The sequence below is a fragment of the Anopheles funestus genome, chromosome 3RL, assembly GCF_943734845.2.
Source record: "Anopheles funestus chromosome 3RL, idAnoFuneDA-416_04, whole genome shotgun sequence".
Classification (NCBI taxonomy): Eukaryota; Metazoa; Arthropoda; class Insecta; order Diptera; family Culicidae; genus Anopheles; species Anopheles funestus.
The window spans coordinates 47,540,631-47,554,185 of NC_064599.1; the positions used below are offsets into that span (position 1 = coordinate 47,540,631).

The window sequence follows — 13,555 nt, forward strand, 5'->3', positions numbered from 1 at the left end:
TCAACCTTCTCCTCCATCGCGAACGGAATACGAAGGTATGCAAGCTTCTTTGGGGTTACTTTGTGGTCAATGCATAGCTTTAGCAGTATGTTCGGGAACTTCGGAAATGGTTCTTTTTTCTGTCCGATATTATTGACTTCCAACCCGACTTTTAACACTTTAAGCTCTTCTGCCGTTCTTTTGCTAAGCAGACTTCTCTGCGCTCCCTTTATGACGAAGAATTCCGCATATGTTTTGGGTTTGCTCTCGTTGATGGATATAAAAGCCTCAAAAATGGTCAAAACTTGCAGTGGTTCTTGAGTCGCGTATGCTGTGATCTGCCGGTCACATTGAAATTTTCTCTTGAATATTCTAGCATTAGTATTTACCAAATTAGTCCACACTTGTTCCGTGATTGTATTGATCATAGCCCCCGAATCGATTAAAAATTCCACTGCAAGTTGATCAATAAACCCCATAATCATTCCGTTATTATAATTTGTGTCTCGCTGCTAAAAAAAAAAGAATAAAATGTTAGGCGAGTGGCTGTTCATTTTTTTTATAATTATTTCATTGATACCATATTCCTTCCAACTTCTATTAGTGTTCATTATTATTTTAGTATAAGAAATGTACTATGTAGATATAGAAAAATAACAAAAGGAAACAATAAAAAAAACAACATCATTCTACCTTGGGTGATGCGCAGTCCTTACGATATCCACAAAGCCTTCCTTGCTCTGCAACATCCCCGTCATCGAGCAAGGCGTTGGCAACTTCCGATCTTTTCCAAGAAAACCGACTCGTTCTTGGTGTGTATCGATTGCCTGCACACTTCCTTGCGAAATGTCCCAGTTTTCCGCATCTGCTGCATTCTTGAGATGTACGGTTAACCTTTTGCGAGGAATAATTTCTTTGTGATGTCGTCTTCTTGTTCGTGTTCCGATTGATCCATGCCACTACTGCATCTTCTTGTCGCATTGGGTGTGCTTTCTCTTTTTGCTTTAGTATCACCTCTCGATTCATGGCATAGTTGATCAGACTGTCAAGGTCCATTGTGCCTTCGATACCTTTGTCGCGTACCCTTTCATCGCTTGCCCCTACCGTTATTTGATGTAAGATTTCTTTTTCTTCACGATCTTAAAGTCGCAACAAGCAGCCTGCGTACGTAATCTCAACATATAACGATTGAAGGTTTCCCCGTGTTTTTGGGATAGCGATCGGAAAATCTCCAACTCCACCCGCTCATTTCGCTTCCCTACAAAGAATGCGTTGAGGCGTTTGACGGCGTTGTCGTACTCAGGAGTCTCTTGGGGAGCCATTGGTACTTTAGGAGGCTCCGGGTGTATTTCCCCCGTTACCGGCGCAAGATGGTGGTAAATCCGTTGTAAGCCTCTACCGCCCTTTGCAAGCATGAAAAGAAGCTTCTCGTGCTGTGATTCCAACCGCTTCAACTCTATTACGATCTCGCATGCCCGGTGCCATTCCTCCCATTCTCTACGTAGTCCTGATGTGTCAACAGCGTCGTTGAACGGTTCCAACGGAAAGTTCTGCTTATTGTCCATCTGTTAGTGAAAGCACAATTATTAATGTATGCTTCTTACTTAAAATATGCTACTTGATCTAACCACCCTGAAGGAATTTTATGAACCACTATTTTGCGAGTTTTTCCGTTATGTCTTTGCAAGTTATCTACCACTGTCCACCTTTAATTTTCTTTTTAATCGGCCAATTTATATAGCCATGGATCAGTTTTTTCTTAATGTGCACTGCGGTGCTCAACTGGACTCGTATTTGTTCTTTCCTTTTAGTGTGCGCTGCGGAGTATTACCGGTCTCGCATTTTTTTTGTTTCTTAGTGTGCGCTACGGTGTTGCTACCGGACTCGCTTTTTCTTTCTCTTTTCTTTTTTTTTTTAATGTGCGCTACGGTGTTGCTACCGGACTCGCATTTTCCATTTTGTTTCTTAGTGTGCGCTACGGTGTTGCTACCGGTCTCGCATCTTCTATTTTGTTTCTTAGTGTGCGCTACGGTGTTGCTACCGGACTCGCTTTTTTTTCTTTTCTCTTTCCTTCTCTTTTTTTAATGTGCGCTGCGGTATTGCTACCGGACTCGCGTTTGTTCTTTCTTTCCTTCTCTTTATTCTTTTTTCTGTGTGTGTGCCTTACCCCACGCCACATATAGATGAGTTCATTACATTTATCTACTCTGGTCTCAGATTTCGTCCTATTTACTAAACACGGTTTCCAAGAAATGCGACAAGAAAATCGTTTGGAAGTCACTGCAATTCTTCGCTTGCAAACACATATAACTCGCTAAATTAAACGGTTTCTTTTCACACTCACCGTCGATCCTACCGGCTGCGCCAATTGTAGAGTTCTCTTTATTTGTATTCGTATATCACGGTAATGTATCCTCTCGTGGCGACTGTTGGCATCCAACTGCCGCTAATCCTACATTCCCCCAAGTCCGTCGTTTACAACCCGCTCTCAAGCAGTCGGCTTAATGTTACTAGAGTTTACCTCCTATAGTCCAATACTCTACAGATTTCACTGCACGTATGATGCAAAAAATAATTCTTTCGTGCTTTTAGGCATTTTTGGGAAAAAAATATTGCATAACAGGTTTGTTTCCTACCATACAGCCGTTCCGATAAAAAATATTAGACCGATGTTTGGTCCTTTTTAACTTTCCTTAAGGTGTGGTTTTATGGAAAATTTCTTTAAACACACAGAACTACGAGGTAGGTGCTACACGTGCTAATTTTTGCCCATGAGCGTTCAGACAGACGACAGGTAACTAGCACTGTTCGTTGTCGCTACGCGCCTATGCGGAAGGTGTTACTGGTTTTTTGTAGGGAGGTAATGAACACAGGATGCTATGTAGGTGCGACTAGGGGAAACCGAATACCTCTGATGAGAATTGAGTCATACCACAAGGCATTGCTTGGCCAAGAAATGCTTACCGGTTAAACACCAACTCGCGTACCAGTGATGCGTTCGGGTACATAGGTAAAGGATATGAATGTAAAAGGATGCGTCGATTAGGTGTCGCACGATGGTACTAGAGGCAGTGAACGATCAATTTAAAAGCTGTTCAGAAGCCCTAAAATTTTCAAAACAATTGTTCATAAGTAGCTTAACACTGTCCTTTACACCTTTATCCAAATCGTATGTTTGAATAAATTTAAAAATTAAATTTGTGACGCTGAAGCAAACCCCGATATATTTAATCAAAATAACATGGTTAATTAACTGTGTAAAAATCTGCAAACATCTTAAAAAGATACGAAATGTTATTCTTTACAACTTTGTAGAACATCATTTTCGTCTAGCTCTTCAAGTTTTTTAGTTATTCGCTAAAAACCAGAGCCAGTACGTTACATACGGCCGCGAGGAAATAGCTAAAGCAAGGCATAGAATTGTAGCGAAAGATACCTTGTTTTTGTCATTGAATTTTAGTATTATTTTATCAAAATACCACACGGGAAAATCTTGCAACTATTAGCCTAAAGTGTGGCCAACATATTGTAATCGGTCGTTTGTAAATAAATAATAATTTTAATACAAATAAATGAAGAAAACTGAACGCGCTTTTGCACGCTACGTTACGACCACCGCGACCATAACACCGTACGCTGCGAGCGGTCTTGTAGCTTTCCACATTGACCATTGATCCAAAGGATCATCATTCACCCGTACGCTGCGGACGTGTTGCTTTCCACTTGGACTCATTCACCGGCATTAAACATTCACCCGTAAGGATCGTGCAAGCGCCCGTACACTAATGATGGGTTCTCTGAATCGCACCCACGGCTCCGAACCGCTTCCGAGCATAGCAACTCCGGCTCCAATTCCGGCTAGGTTAAAACCACGATTCCGCCTGGAGCCGCCCGGAACCGTCCAGAGCCGTCGGAGCCGTCCAGAGCCGTCGGAATCGTCGGAGTCGTCCGGAACCCTCCGGAGCCGTCGGAGCCGTCTGGAGCCGTAGCAGTCGCTTATAAAATAAGCAAATGTTTCATTTCCACTCGTTATTTTTACCACATTTTGGGCCCTAACTAATGAACACCGGGCGATAAATTTGTAGTTGCGATGACCGGGGGAGGGGGGAATTAGTTTGGGTACTCCACAACCGTGTGCTAGCACTATACTTCCAGTGTACTGCAGTGTGCTGGCAATGTGCTAGCTCTGTTCTAGGTGTGCTGTGTGCTAGCACAATAATAGGTGTGCTGTGCTGCGCACTGTGTGCACAGCAGCACATTACCCAACACTACTCATGAGACGTCCAAAAAAGCCGAAGTCATGCAAAATTTCAAAAAAATTGGGTCCTGTCCTGGATGCGTCCACAAATCGCGAAGCGAAAAGTGTTCGGGAGCTATACCATCTTTCGCGAAGTGAAAAAGTATTCGGAAATTATACCTGCGATCCACATTAGAATACATACGCTGCATTCGGAGTAGCAATCAGTAAAGCGTTGTTTTGCTTAAACGTGCCGTAAGCATTCTTCTTCTTCTTCTTCTCTGTGAGGTATTCCCTCGGTATGGCTAAAGAATCCAGCTTCCTGGGCCTTCCTTAGCTACTCCGCTGGTCTGAGCCGGAAAACCGCTCAACTTCCTCTAAGGATCTTGGATCGGCAACTACTGGCCATATATCCTTGTGCCGTAAGCATAGAATCCTGTTTACCTATTATAAAAATTATTGTTTTTGCTATACATATAGGGTAGTCAGGAACCGTCAACAGGGGGCCTGTGTAGACACTCCTATTGACGTCATTAATTGTACTGTGTTGTGTTGTGCGATTTTGTAACCAATTATGGCACAAATGATATTACTGCTCCGTTATCTTCTTCAAGATATGAATAATTATTACTAATAAAGCATTAGTTGATCTATTTCGGATAGCGATATGTGGGTATACAATCTTTTAAATCCTCATGCTTGGATTTTGCTGTTTATCATCAGGCAAGCTTGAGTGATTGCACTAAGATTTATTGCTTATTCATGTCTAAGTATAAAACATTGGGACGCTGTGTACAGGCTTAATATACGAGTACCAGGCTAAATGCAGCGAGTAGGTCTTTTGAGCTACTGTTTTATTCCTTGTGGCTCCATTGAGGCGGACGCTTTTCAACAAAGCTCTTGATGCCCTCCCGTCCATCGACTGTTGCTAAATTATCAACCATTATTTGTTCACCGTGCTCATACGCTGTAGAAACGTCCATTGCTATTTGTTTATAAAAAAATGTCTTACCAAGTGCAATCACAGCACGACTTTTCGATGATATGGCTTTACAAATGTTGTCAACCTCTTCGTTGAGCTGATTTTTCGGAACTACTTTACTTACAAGTCCTGCTTCTAGAGCTTCGTTTGCGGTAATAGGAAGCCCAGTAAATAGCATATAGGCTGCTCTCATGCGAGGAATGGCTCGCACCACCGCGACTCCAGGTGTGGAACAAAATATACCAAAGCTGGCACTAATAAACAATGTACGCATCGTGAGAAAGGATATGTACGGGTAGATAGCATTATTCACTTAACACGTTGTGTGCCATGTCTATCATTTTTGATAGACAGTGAAGTTTCCTTGGGGGCCATGTCTATCATTTTTGATAGACAGTAGTCGTCATTTTAAAACTGTTATTTTTCCGCGGTGGCTGCACTTTTCTACTTACAACCTTCGGCAAATATTAAGATAAGACTTTTATGAAACTAATTACATAGTTGGTTTTCGCAAATCTTCAGTCCATCAATTTATAAAAGTATATTTTTGGGATGCCTTTTTTCGAAAAATCTTAACGTTTTGTTCATATTGCTATCTCTTATGTCGCGCCGTTTGATCGTCTGCAGTGCGAGTGAGACAAATATATGCTTGAACAACAGACGATGGAACGCCGCTTCACAAGAGATAGCAATATGAACAAAACGTCAGATTTTTCGAAAAAAGGCATCCCAAAAATATACTTATATAAATTAATTTACTAAGGGTTTCTGAAAACCAACTATCTAATTAGGTTCATTATAGTCTAATCTGCATATTTGCCGAAGGTTTTTTGTAAAAATGTGGTATCTCCGCGGAGAAATAACAGTTTGAAATTTACATTTCCTGGGGGGCCATGTCTATCAAAAATGATAGACAGTCAATTTGTAAACAAAAACGCCGTGGCCTGCTAGGAAACATCACCAAAATAAGCGTGGCACACAACGTGTTAATCTTACCCGGGAGTTGAGAATGTGCTTATATCACTGCAAACCGCCATATCACAGGACGCTACCAGCTGACATCCAGCTGCGGCAGCTAAGCCATCAACTTTGGCAATGATAGGAACCGGCGCTAACCGGATGGCATCGATCAATTCCGAACATTTGTGAAACACTTGCTTATGGCGATCGGCTCCATGTTCAGCGGTTAACTCTTTTAGATTATGTCCGGCTGAAAAAACACGGCCTTGGGCTGCTAAAACGATACATCGCAGTTCGACGTCGTTCTGATTGCTAACGATATGCCTATGAATACTGTTCATCATGTCCAGCGAAAGTGAGTTGCGCGTTTTCTCATTGTCCAACAAAATAGTGCCAATTCCATCTTTAAACGTGTATGTCGACAGGGGTCTTTGTAAGACACTGATTGGATGAAACTTTGTCTGTAGGATATAAGGTTTGTATCAGTTTCGTACAGCGATAGGCAACACTTGCAAAACTTACCAACAAAACGCTTCCGATCTTTGTTATCATTTTGCGATCATCGGGTCAATTGGTCTCTGTGAACCGTTCTGCTTACGACAGAAGCATATCCCAAGCGACAGAGCAAGCGATATACGACGAGTTGAAATGTCATTTGCTCTACGGCTCACACACACATGTACATTTCAAGCGTTTAATCTATGTAGGCTGTTTGGTGCGCTAACGCAACTATTGTTTTGATGGTAGAATACGTTGGTTGTTCGGTTCCCACAGAAATGGTACAGAAACTATTACATTTATTTAGTTTTTTTTCTAGCCATTTGTGTAGTTGTTGCGTTTTATCAACAATTCCTGAAACAGTAGCGATTCAGATAATGGAGAAAATAAGTGCTAAATAGTCAAAAGTGTGCAAAAATCATTCCGATGCGTCGGCATCGGCAAAAGTGAGATGCACTGCATTTAAAAGATGTAATATTCTTCAGGATCAAAAACGAATTCATCCAGGAACGACCAGTGTGGTGGACGAAAATGGATACCTTCCCGAAATATATTCGCAAACCCGAAACAAATCACGGATAACATTCATTAACGATGGTAGAAAGTGCTTGCGTATCAGAAACGGTGGTGTGTGCGTTCACAGAAAAAAAATACAACGTCAGTACGACACGAAACAGTATTTATTTTTTTCTATGGGTTCAAGAGATACGGTTGTATTGAAAAGACAGAAGGAAAGAAAAATAAATATGTTTTTACATTGTTTACCGTGTATACAATTATTCATTATTTAATACATATCTAACATTGGCAACTAAAAACACAATCGTTACACAATGTTTGCCATTTCGAGATTCAGGTTCGGTTATATTCATCGAACCCGAAATTAGTTTCAAATTCCTGCATTGAATTCAACGTTCATTCATCTTTTGAAATAATGTTGCAGCAGGCGTGCTTCTTCTTGTGTTGTGCGGTGCTCTTGCTTTGAAATATACAAACCGCTCATTTTCATCACCCTTCTCTATGAAGCAGCGTATTCAAATCAATAAATGCATTAGAACCAACATGTGGGGCCTTTGATCAAATCCAATATGAAACACAAGATAGGAGTATATAGAAAAAGTTTTAGTTAGAGTTAAAAATAACATAACAGGCGTAGGTGAAGGAGAATGAGGAAGCAGAGTGAGGAGCGTGAGAGTGAGCATAAGGGGTGGTGGGGTTGGGGATGAGTATATTTTTTTCTCATTTCGTCAAGTTTTGAACTGGACACTATAAACGTACAATATTCGTCGAAAAAGTACTTCCCTTCGACGTCGAAACGACGTCGTTTCGACGTCGGTTGCTAAGCGTTTTAAGCGTTTTTTGTCGGTTGGGATGACATGTTGCAGAAACATTTATACCGAGGGGTTCAATGTTTCATTTAAACGACGAAAAAGGGCAGAAAACCCTCTGGAACGTAGATTGGTTCTTTTTTCGTAATTGGTTAGCTCGTACTCACTGATGAAACTACAAACTTTGTCATCTCGACCTTCTGAATAGCCATTTATTGTCATACTTATCCATAATCAAGCTTAGCTTAGGCGTGTATGCTAGAAACACAGTTATTACGACTTATGATGTTTTGTGTGAACATATGCATGAAATGAAATCGCGAATAAATGACCGTTTATTCAAGATTAAAAAGCTTATCCTTCGGAGTAGAAACTGATACGCTATGCAAAACGCACGCGAAAGTTATTAAAGATGCCTTAACGAGTGCATAACGCTTGAAACCAATGAGTAAATTATTGTTTGTTGTCGAAACAAATGGAACCAGCGATCGGTTCACCAAAGAACAAAATTAAAATCAAATCAAGTTCAAATGATTGCATTAAAACAAAAAGAATATTACTCTGCAAGTAAAAACGCTCTATGATTCCACCTATACCTCGGTGATAGGTCTCTTGGCAATGTAAGCCTTAATATTTTCATTGTCAAGCACCTTATTGACCACATCCTGCAAGTTCGGGAAATTCTCAAGCAGATTGGTCTTGGTCAGGTAGTTCAAATAGTCTAAGATGCCAGCAAAATAAACATCAGCCCAGGTCGGCTTGCCAAGCACCAGGTGGCCGTTGTTCTCCTTAGCAATCACGTTCAGCTTAGTCAGATAGAACGGAATCACTTCGTTGTTCAGGGTGATCATTTTCTTCTCCTTCACCATATCGTCCGGCTCGTAGGCAACAATTGCAATTTCTACGAAGAGAGAATGAAATCAATCATCATTTGTATGATCGCCGGTTCGTATGCAAGTGTCGATCAGTACTTACTTAGACGGAAGTCATTGATCGTATCAACAATTGCATCGATTTGCAGTGCCTCTAGCGGATTATCGCCGGCCAAATTGATCTGCTTGGCTACATATCGACACATGGCCAACGATTGATGAACACGCTTACCATCGACCTCCAACACCGGCATCTGGCCCATGGGCATTGCTAGAAAAAGAAACACGGACCATTGGACGGGTAACGGGCAGACGAAAGGGAAAGAGAAAAAGAGAAATAGCGGTTTTAAATTTTAATAGTAGCTGGATTTGTACGGGATGTGAATTTTGTTGCGTTCAATTTTTCGTTTGCTTAAACATCGTACAAATTTTTATGTAATGTTTGTTTCAGTTGTGTTTATTTGAGATAAGCAGCTGAATCTTGAATCCACAGTGAAGGTAAAAGAAATAGAATGAAAAAAATACATCTTATCACAAAACTATATGACGCGTGAATAGAAATGATACAGCAAAGGAACCACACATATCAACAAATTTGAAATAACAACACAGAAGAAGGATCTATCAACACGAAGCTTGCATGACTCGGCACACCAGGCTCCGAGGCCGAGTAGACTGGTTTGTTAGTAGATAAGATTATGAAACGAACTATGGCAACCTATGGAACTGCAGCAAGGAAAACGGAACGATCTTTTGATTTTTTCTACATGCTTCTTTGCACTCACGAGGAGGGCAAATTTGTTTTTACAGGTCTTATTTGTCCATCCCATCACGGACAGGTTTATTTCCATCTCTTTTTTTTTAATATATTTCAGTTACTTCGTCGCATGACTCTTTTCATATAAACGTTCTGAACTTTTTGAGTGCCTCGCGATAGTGCAATCGATTCAGGGAGTATACTTTGAATGTATATCGATGACACAGTTCGTAGAGGCATCATGCAATCTGATATCAGACATGTGTTGCCGATTTAGATCTCAGTCTTTGGTCGTTTATCAATCCAGTTTCGAATGGATTCGATCGATGTGACGTTGTCAACCACTTTCTGCAGATTCGGATGATTCGCGACCAGATCAGACTTGGTCATGTAGTTCAAATAGTCCAAAATTGCGGTGAAATAAATGTCGGCCCAACTCAGCTGGAAAACAGAGGGGGAAAAGAAAAAGATAGAGAGTTGATAATGGTGAATTTTAGCATGCGATTTGCCCGAGTCTGCAATCGAACTGGCTGTTCGATAGAGCATTTACTTTAGAATTTGCCAGGTATCCATTATTTTCGCGTGCAATGTCGTCCAGCTTCTCCAGATAGAATGGAATGACCTCGGTGTTCAAAGTAACCAATTTCTTGTCCTTGATATCATCGTCCGGTTCATACGAGACAACGGCAATCTCTAAAATATTACAGGTTTTAATAGGCGAGATTCAGTTTGGGAATTGTACAGCTAGCTGTCCCTTCTGGTAGGAATGATTCAATCGGCCATTTTTTTGTCTAATCTTTTTTGCATCCTTTTCGTTCGAAAACGTTTGTTGCTTAATGGCTTAAGTTATTCAAGAATGGATATTCAAGAAAAACAAATCATAAGAAGTTGGGAACTCGAGCAACACGCACGGGTCCCTACAGTACATTGCAATGTTATGCACACCTTCTACAGCTACAAAACGTCCTCTCAAAAAGGATTGCAAACATCTGGCCGGTAGAATGATCCATCCAATTTGAGGGCACTTCGGAAGTGCCTTCGGAAAAATCAGGGACACCGTATAAGCGAACGCTTACTTAGACGGAAATCGTTCACCGTGTCGACCACGGTGTCAATCATCAAGTTCTCCCAATCGTCAGCGCCGGCCAAACCGACCTGGTTGGCCAAATAGCGGGACATTGCGACCGATTGGTGCACTTTTTTGCCGTCAACCTCCAGCACCGGCATCTGACCCATCGGCATTGCTGAAACGAAAGATGGAATTGTTGGTTCATGGTAACTGGAATGAGACCCTTTGCACGATTCGTGAAGATATCGATGGCATATACGAATTAAAATCGCGGTGAAAATGGATGAATGAATAAAGCGAACTAAAAAAAGGAGGAAAATTTTATGTCAAACGGACACCTTCGCTTCCCAAAAACAAAAATTGTAAAATAATAGAACTGCAAAAAAATAAACACATTTTACAGTACATTTCAGATTCAGCTGCTTACGATAGAAGTTTTCCGATTATCTCGGTTTAGTGTGTGCATGTGCCTTTGATTGAATGTAAAATCGCATATCGAAATGTAAAGGGTTCAAAATCCAGCCAATATTAAAATTCAAACTTAACCTAAAAGCTGTTTAGGCTTTGTACTTTCTAATTACAACACATTCGTTTTCTTTGCTGCATTTAACACAGGTGGTTAACAACATAAAACATACGCAAACTGATACGTACATAAACTAAACCAGGTTAATCACATTCCACGTGATCTTCGTGAGTTATTTTAGCTGAACCTCATCACCGCCAACAGTTACCGAAACAAGACGAGTACGCATTAGGTTCGAATGGGATCAATCGATGGCTAAAATTATAGTACATCAATCGACGACAATGACGGTTTCGCAGAATACGACACAACGAATACTATTCTAACTATCTCGGTTAGAAGGTCAATTCAAACTGTGCCACCAATCGTGACATCAGTCTTTTCATCACGGGAATATGTATGGTTGGGAAAGCACGCAAGGAGCCGTTTTGTAGCGGGCGGTAAGTAGGTAAAGCATGCAAAGGTTACGGACGAAATTAAATAATCATGAGACATCGATGTGCTATCGATCGGATGAAATATACAATTTTAAAAATATACTCTAGTGCATAAAAGCTAACGGTATTGTACGGGAAAAAAGCAGATTTTAGAGCTTGTAAGTTGACTCACTTGGCTTGAGTGCTGGCCATTCTTCGCGGGTGATCCTCACATCATCGAACGGTAGATTTCCGTAGGACAGCAGGAATCGCAGAGGTTCGCCCAAAGCTTTCACGTTGAAGTAATACACCTTGTAATCCGGCATGATGTTAACGGTAGGTGAAGATCTTTAGGTGAAGAAATGTTTAAAATAAATGTTACTACTTATGGAGAGCGCTAGCAAAACAATATGAAACGCGTGTTTGTTATCTTTCATTACACATTGTAAACTGTACTAATGTTTTTTTTTTATAAAAAGCTGTGTCTATATCAAACAAATACTCGTTTTGTTCTTCTATCCTTTCTTCTTAAATGGAGCTCGGTTTTTTGTTGTTTTTTTTTGGTAGAATTTTTTCGACGGTTCATAAACTTCTAACAGATGATAATTTTGTTGATCGCCATTGTCTACCGCAACAAATATAAGTATTTATGCATCATTTTGCAATAATGTCAAGAAGAAAATTTTATTTTTCTTGAATTAAACAAATCAAAAATATCACATCCGATTTCTTTTATACAGAACCAACGGATCTAGGCAATGTACCCTCTTCACAACACCGGCACAATAGTTTAGATGGCTAATTGATTTAACCTTGATCATGTAATTATGATGTTTGCTTCTTTTTTCCTCTTAACCATGACGTCCGCGCGTATCACTCTGCAGTATTTGCAACCGGATATTTTGCACAATTCTTGAGGCAACTCTACTTCACTATAATCGAACTCAGAACAAACGAAACATTTCTTCACCACTTAACACTGCCAAGCGTTTTAATGATCGTTTGATTTCATATATCGTAAAGGGTCTGGTTTTGCACAATTTTTCACCGGTAGCATCTTTTATGCCTCCCTGCTTGAACACGCCCTTTCTTACCTGTTGATCGAACTTGAGCTAAGAATATGGTCAGACTAAAACAAGCGCACGTACCACACGCTTATTTATCCCCAAACAGGCACCCGGTAGTGTAGTATTCGTGCATATTCGGAACAACTTTTATTGCGCACACTCGTCGCCGTGTTACATGTGGTGGTTGATCAGACGTTCAACCTTATCTACGTATTGTGTGCGCTATCGCGACGAACTAGGGGGTTTGTTCCATTCCCGAACTTTTATCAATGCGAAGCGTTTGTTTGCTGAATACGGTAAAAGTAAAGCTGTACGATCAATTGCTTTAACTTAATTGTGATAATATTCTCTATAGCGACTCATATTCATAAAACGATGGCAATTTATCATGTGTATGATACAATAGTAAAAAAAAGACATTTATGGCTACTGCCTCAGGAATTACAGTACGCGTAGAGATTTTTATGAATTATGATAATATGAAATAAACGAATAATACAAACGTATCTTCAAGGCTGGCATGAAACATTACAATCGAGCGTGCTTCAACTTCCTGGACCTATTTTAATCATCGGTTAAAATTGATAAAGTTTCCGTGATTGTTGCCGAAACGCATATTCGTTTACAAGACCCAAAAAAAAACACATACCGCAACGCCCTGTTCTGTGCGTTGACAAAATGTGCGTTAACATACATTTGCCCATAGCAAAGAACAGTAAACGATGTCAACCAACTGATGAATCAATCACATGGCCTACATCACGGAACGTTGATCGTGAAATAGTTTTTGCACTTGTTTTAATGTTGAGGTAGATATGGCACTGTGTCTGTTTCGTAGTTTTATTTTTACGTATCAGTATACCC

At 40.4% G+C, this 13,555-nt stretch overlaps 3 protein-coding genes across 3 annotated transcripts; all 3 read right to left on the reverse strand.

Annotated features, from left to right (window-relative positions):
• Nucleotides 1–851: 851 nt before the first annotated feature.
• Nucleotides 852–2,519, reverse strand: LOC125767783 (uncharacterized). Its single transcript, XM_049434680.1, has 2 exons — nucleotides 2,324–2,519; nucleotides 852–1,544 (listed from the first exon to the last, which is right to left on the reverse strand). Exon 2 carries the CDS (start codon nucleotides 1,542–1,544, stop codon nucleotides 1,086–1,088), a length of 459 nt encoding a protein of 152 aa, XP_049290637.1. The 5' UTR covers nucleotides 2,324–2,519; the 3' UTR covers nucleotides 852–1,085.
• Nucleotides 2,520–4,915: 2,396 nt separating this feature from the next.
• LOC125767779 (enoyl-CoA hydratase domain-containing protein 3, mitochondrial) lies at nucleotides 4,916–6,769 on the reverse strand. The gene is made up of 3 exons (XM_049434673.1): nucleotides 6,681–6,769; nucleotides 6,195–6,619; nucleotides 4,916–5,452 (listed from the first exon to the last, which is right to left on the reverse strand). The coding sequence occupies exons 1-3, from the start codon at nucleotides 6,708–6,710 to the stop codon at nucleotides 5,071–5,073; spliced, it is 837 nt and encodes a 278-aa protein (XP_049290630.1). The 5' UTR covers nucleotides 6,711–6,769; the 3' UTR covers nucleotides 4,916–5,070.
• A 1,398-nt stretch (nucleotides 6,770–8,167) lies between these two features.
• On the reverse strand, nucleotides 8,168–12,843 carry LOC125769461 (glutathione S-transferase). Its single transcript, XM_049438195.1, has 7 exons — nucleotides 12,719–12,843; nucleotides 11,818–11,972; nucleotides 10,690–10,857; nucleotides 10,164–10,306; nucleotides 9,889–10,054; nucleotides 8,960–9,127; nucleotides 8,168–8,885 (listed from the first exon to the last, which is right to left on the reverse strand). The coding sequence occupies exons 2-7, from the start codon at nucleotides 11,948–11,950 to the stop codon at nucleotides 8,575–8,577; spliced, it is 1,089 nt and encodes a 362-aa protein (XP_049294152.1). The 5' UTR covers nucleotides 11,951–11,972; nucleotides 12,719–12,843; the 3' UTR covers nucleotides 8,168–8,574.
• Nucleotides 12,844–13,555: the final 712 nt, after the last annotated feature.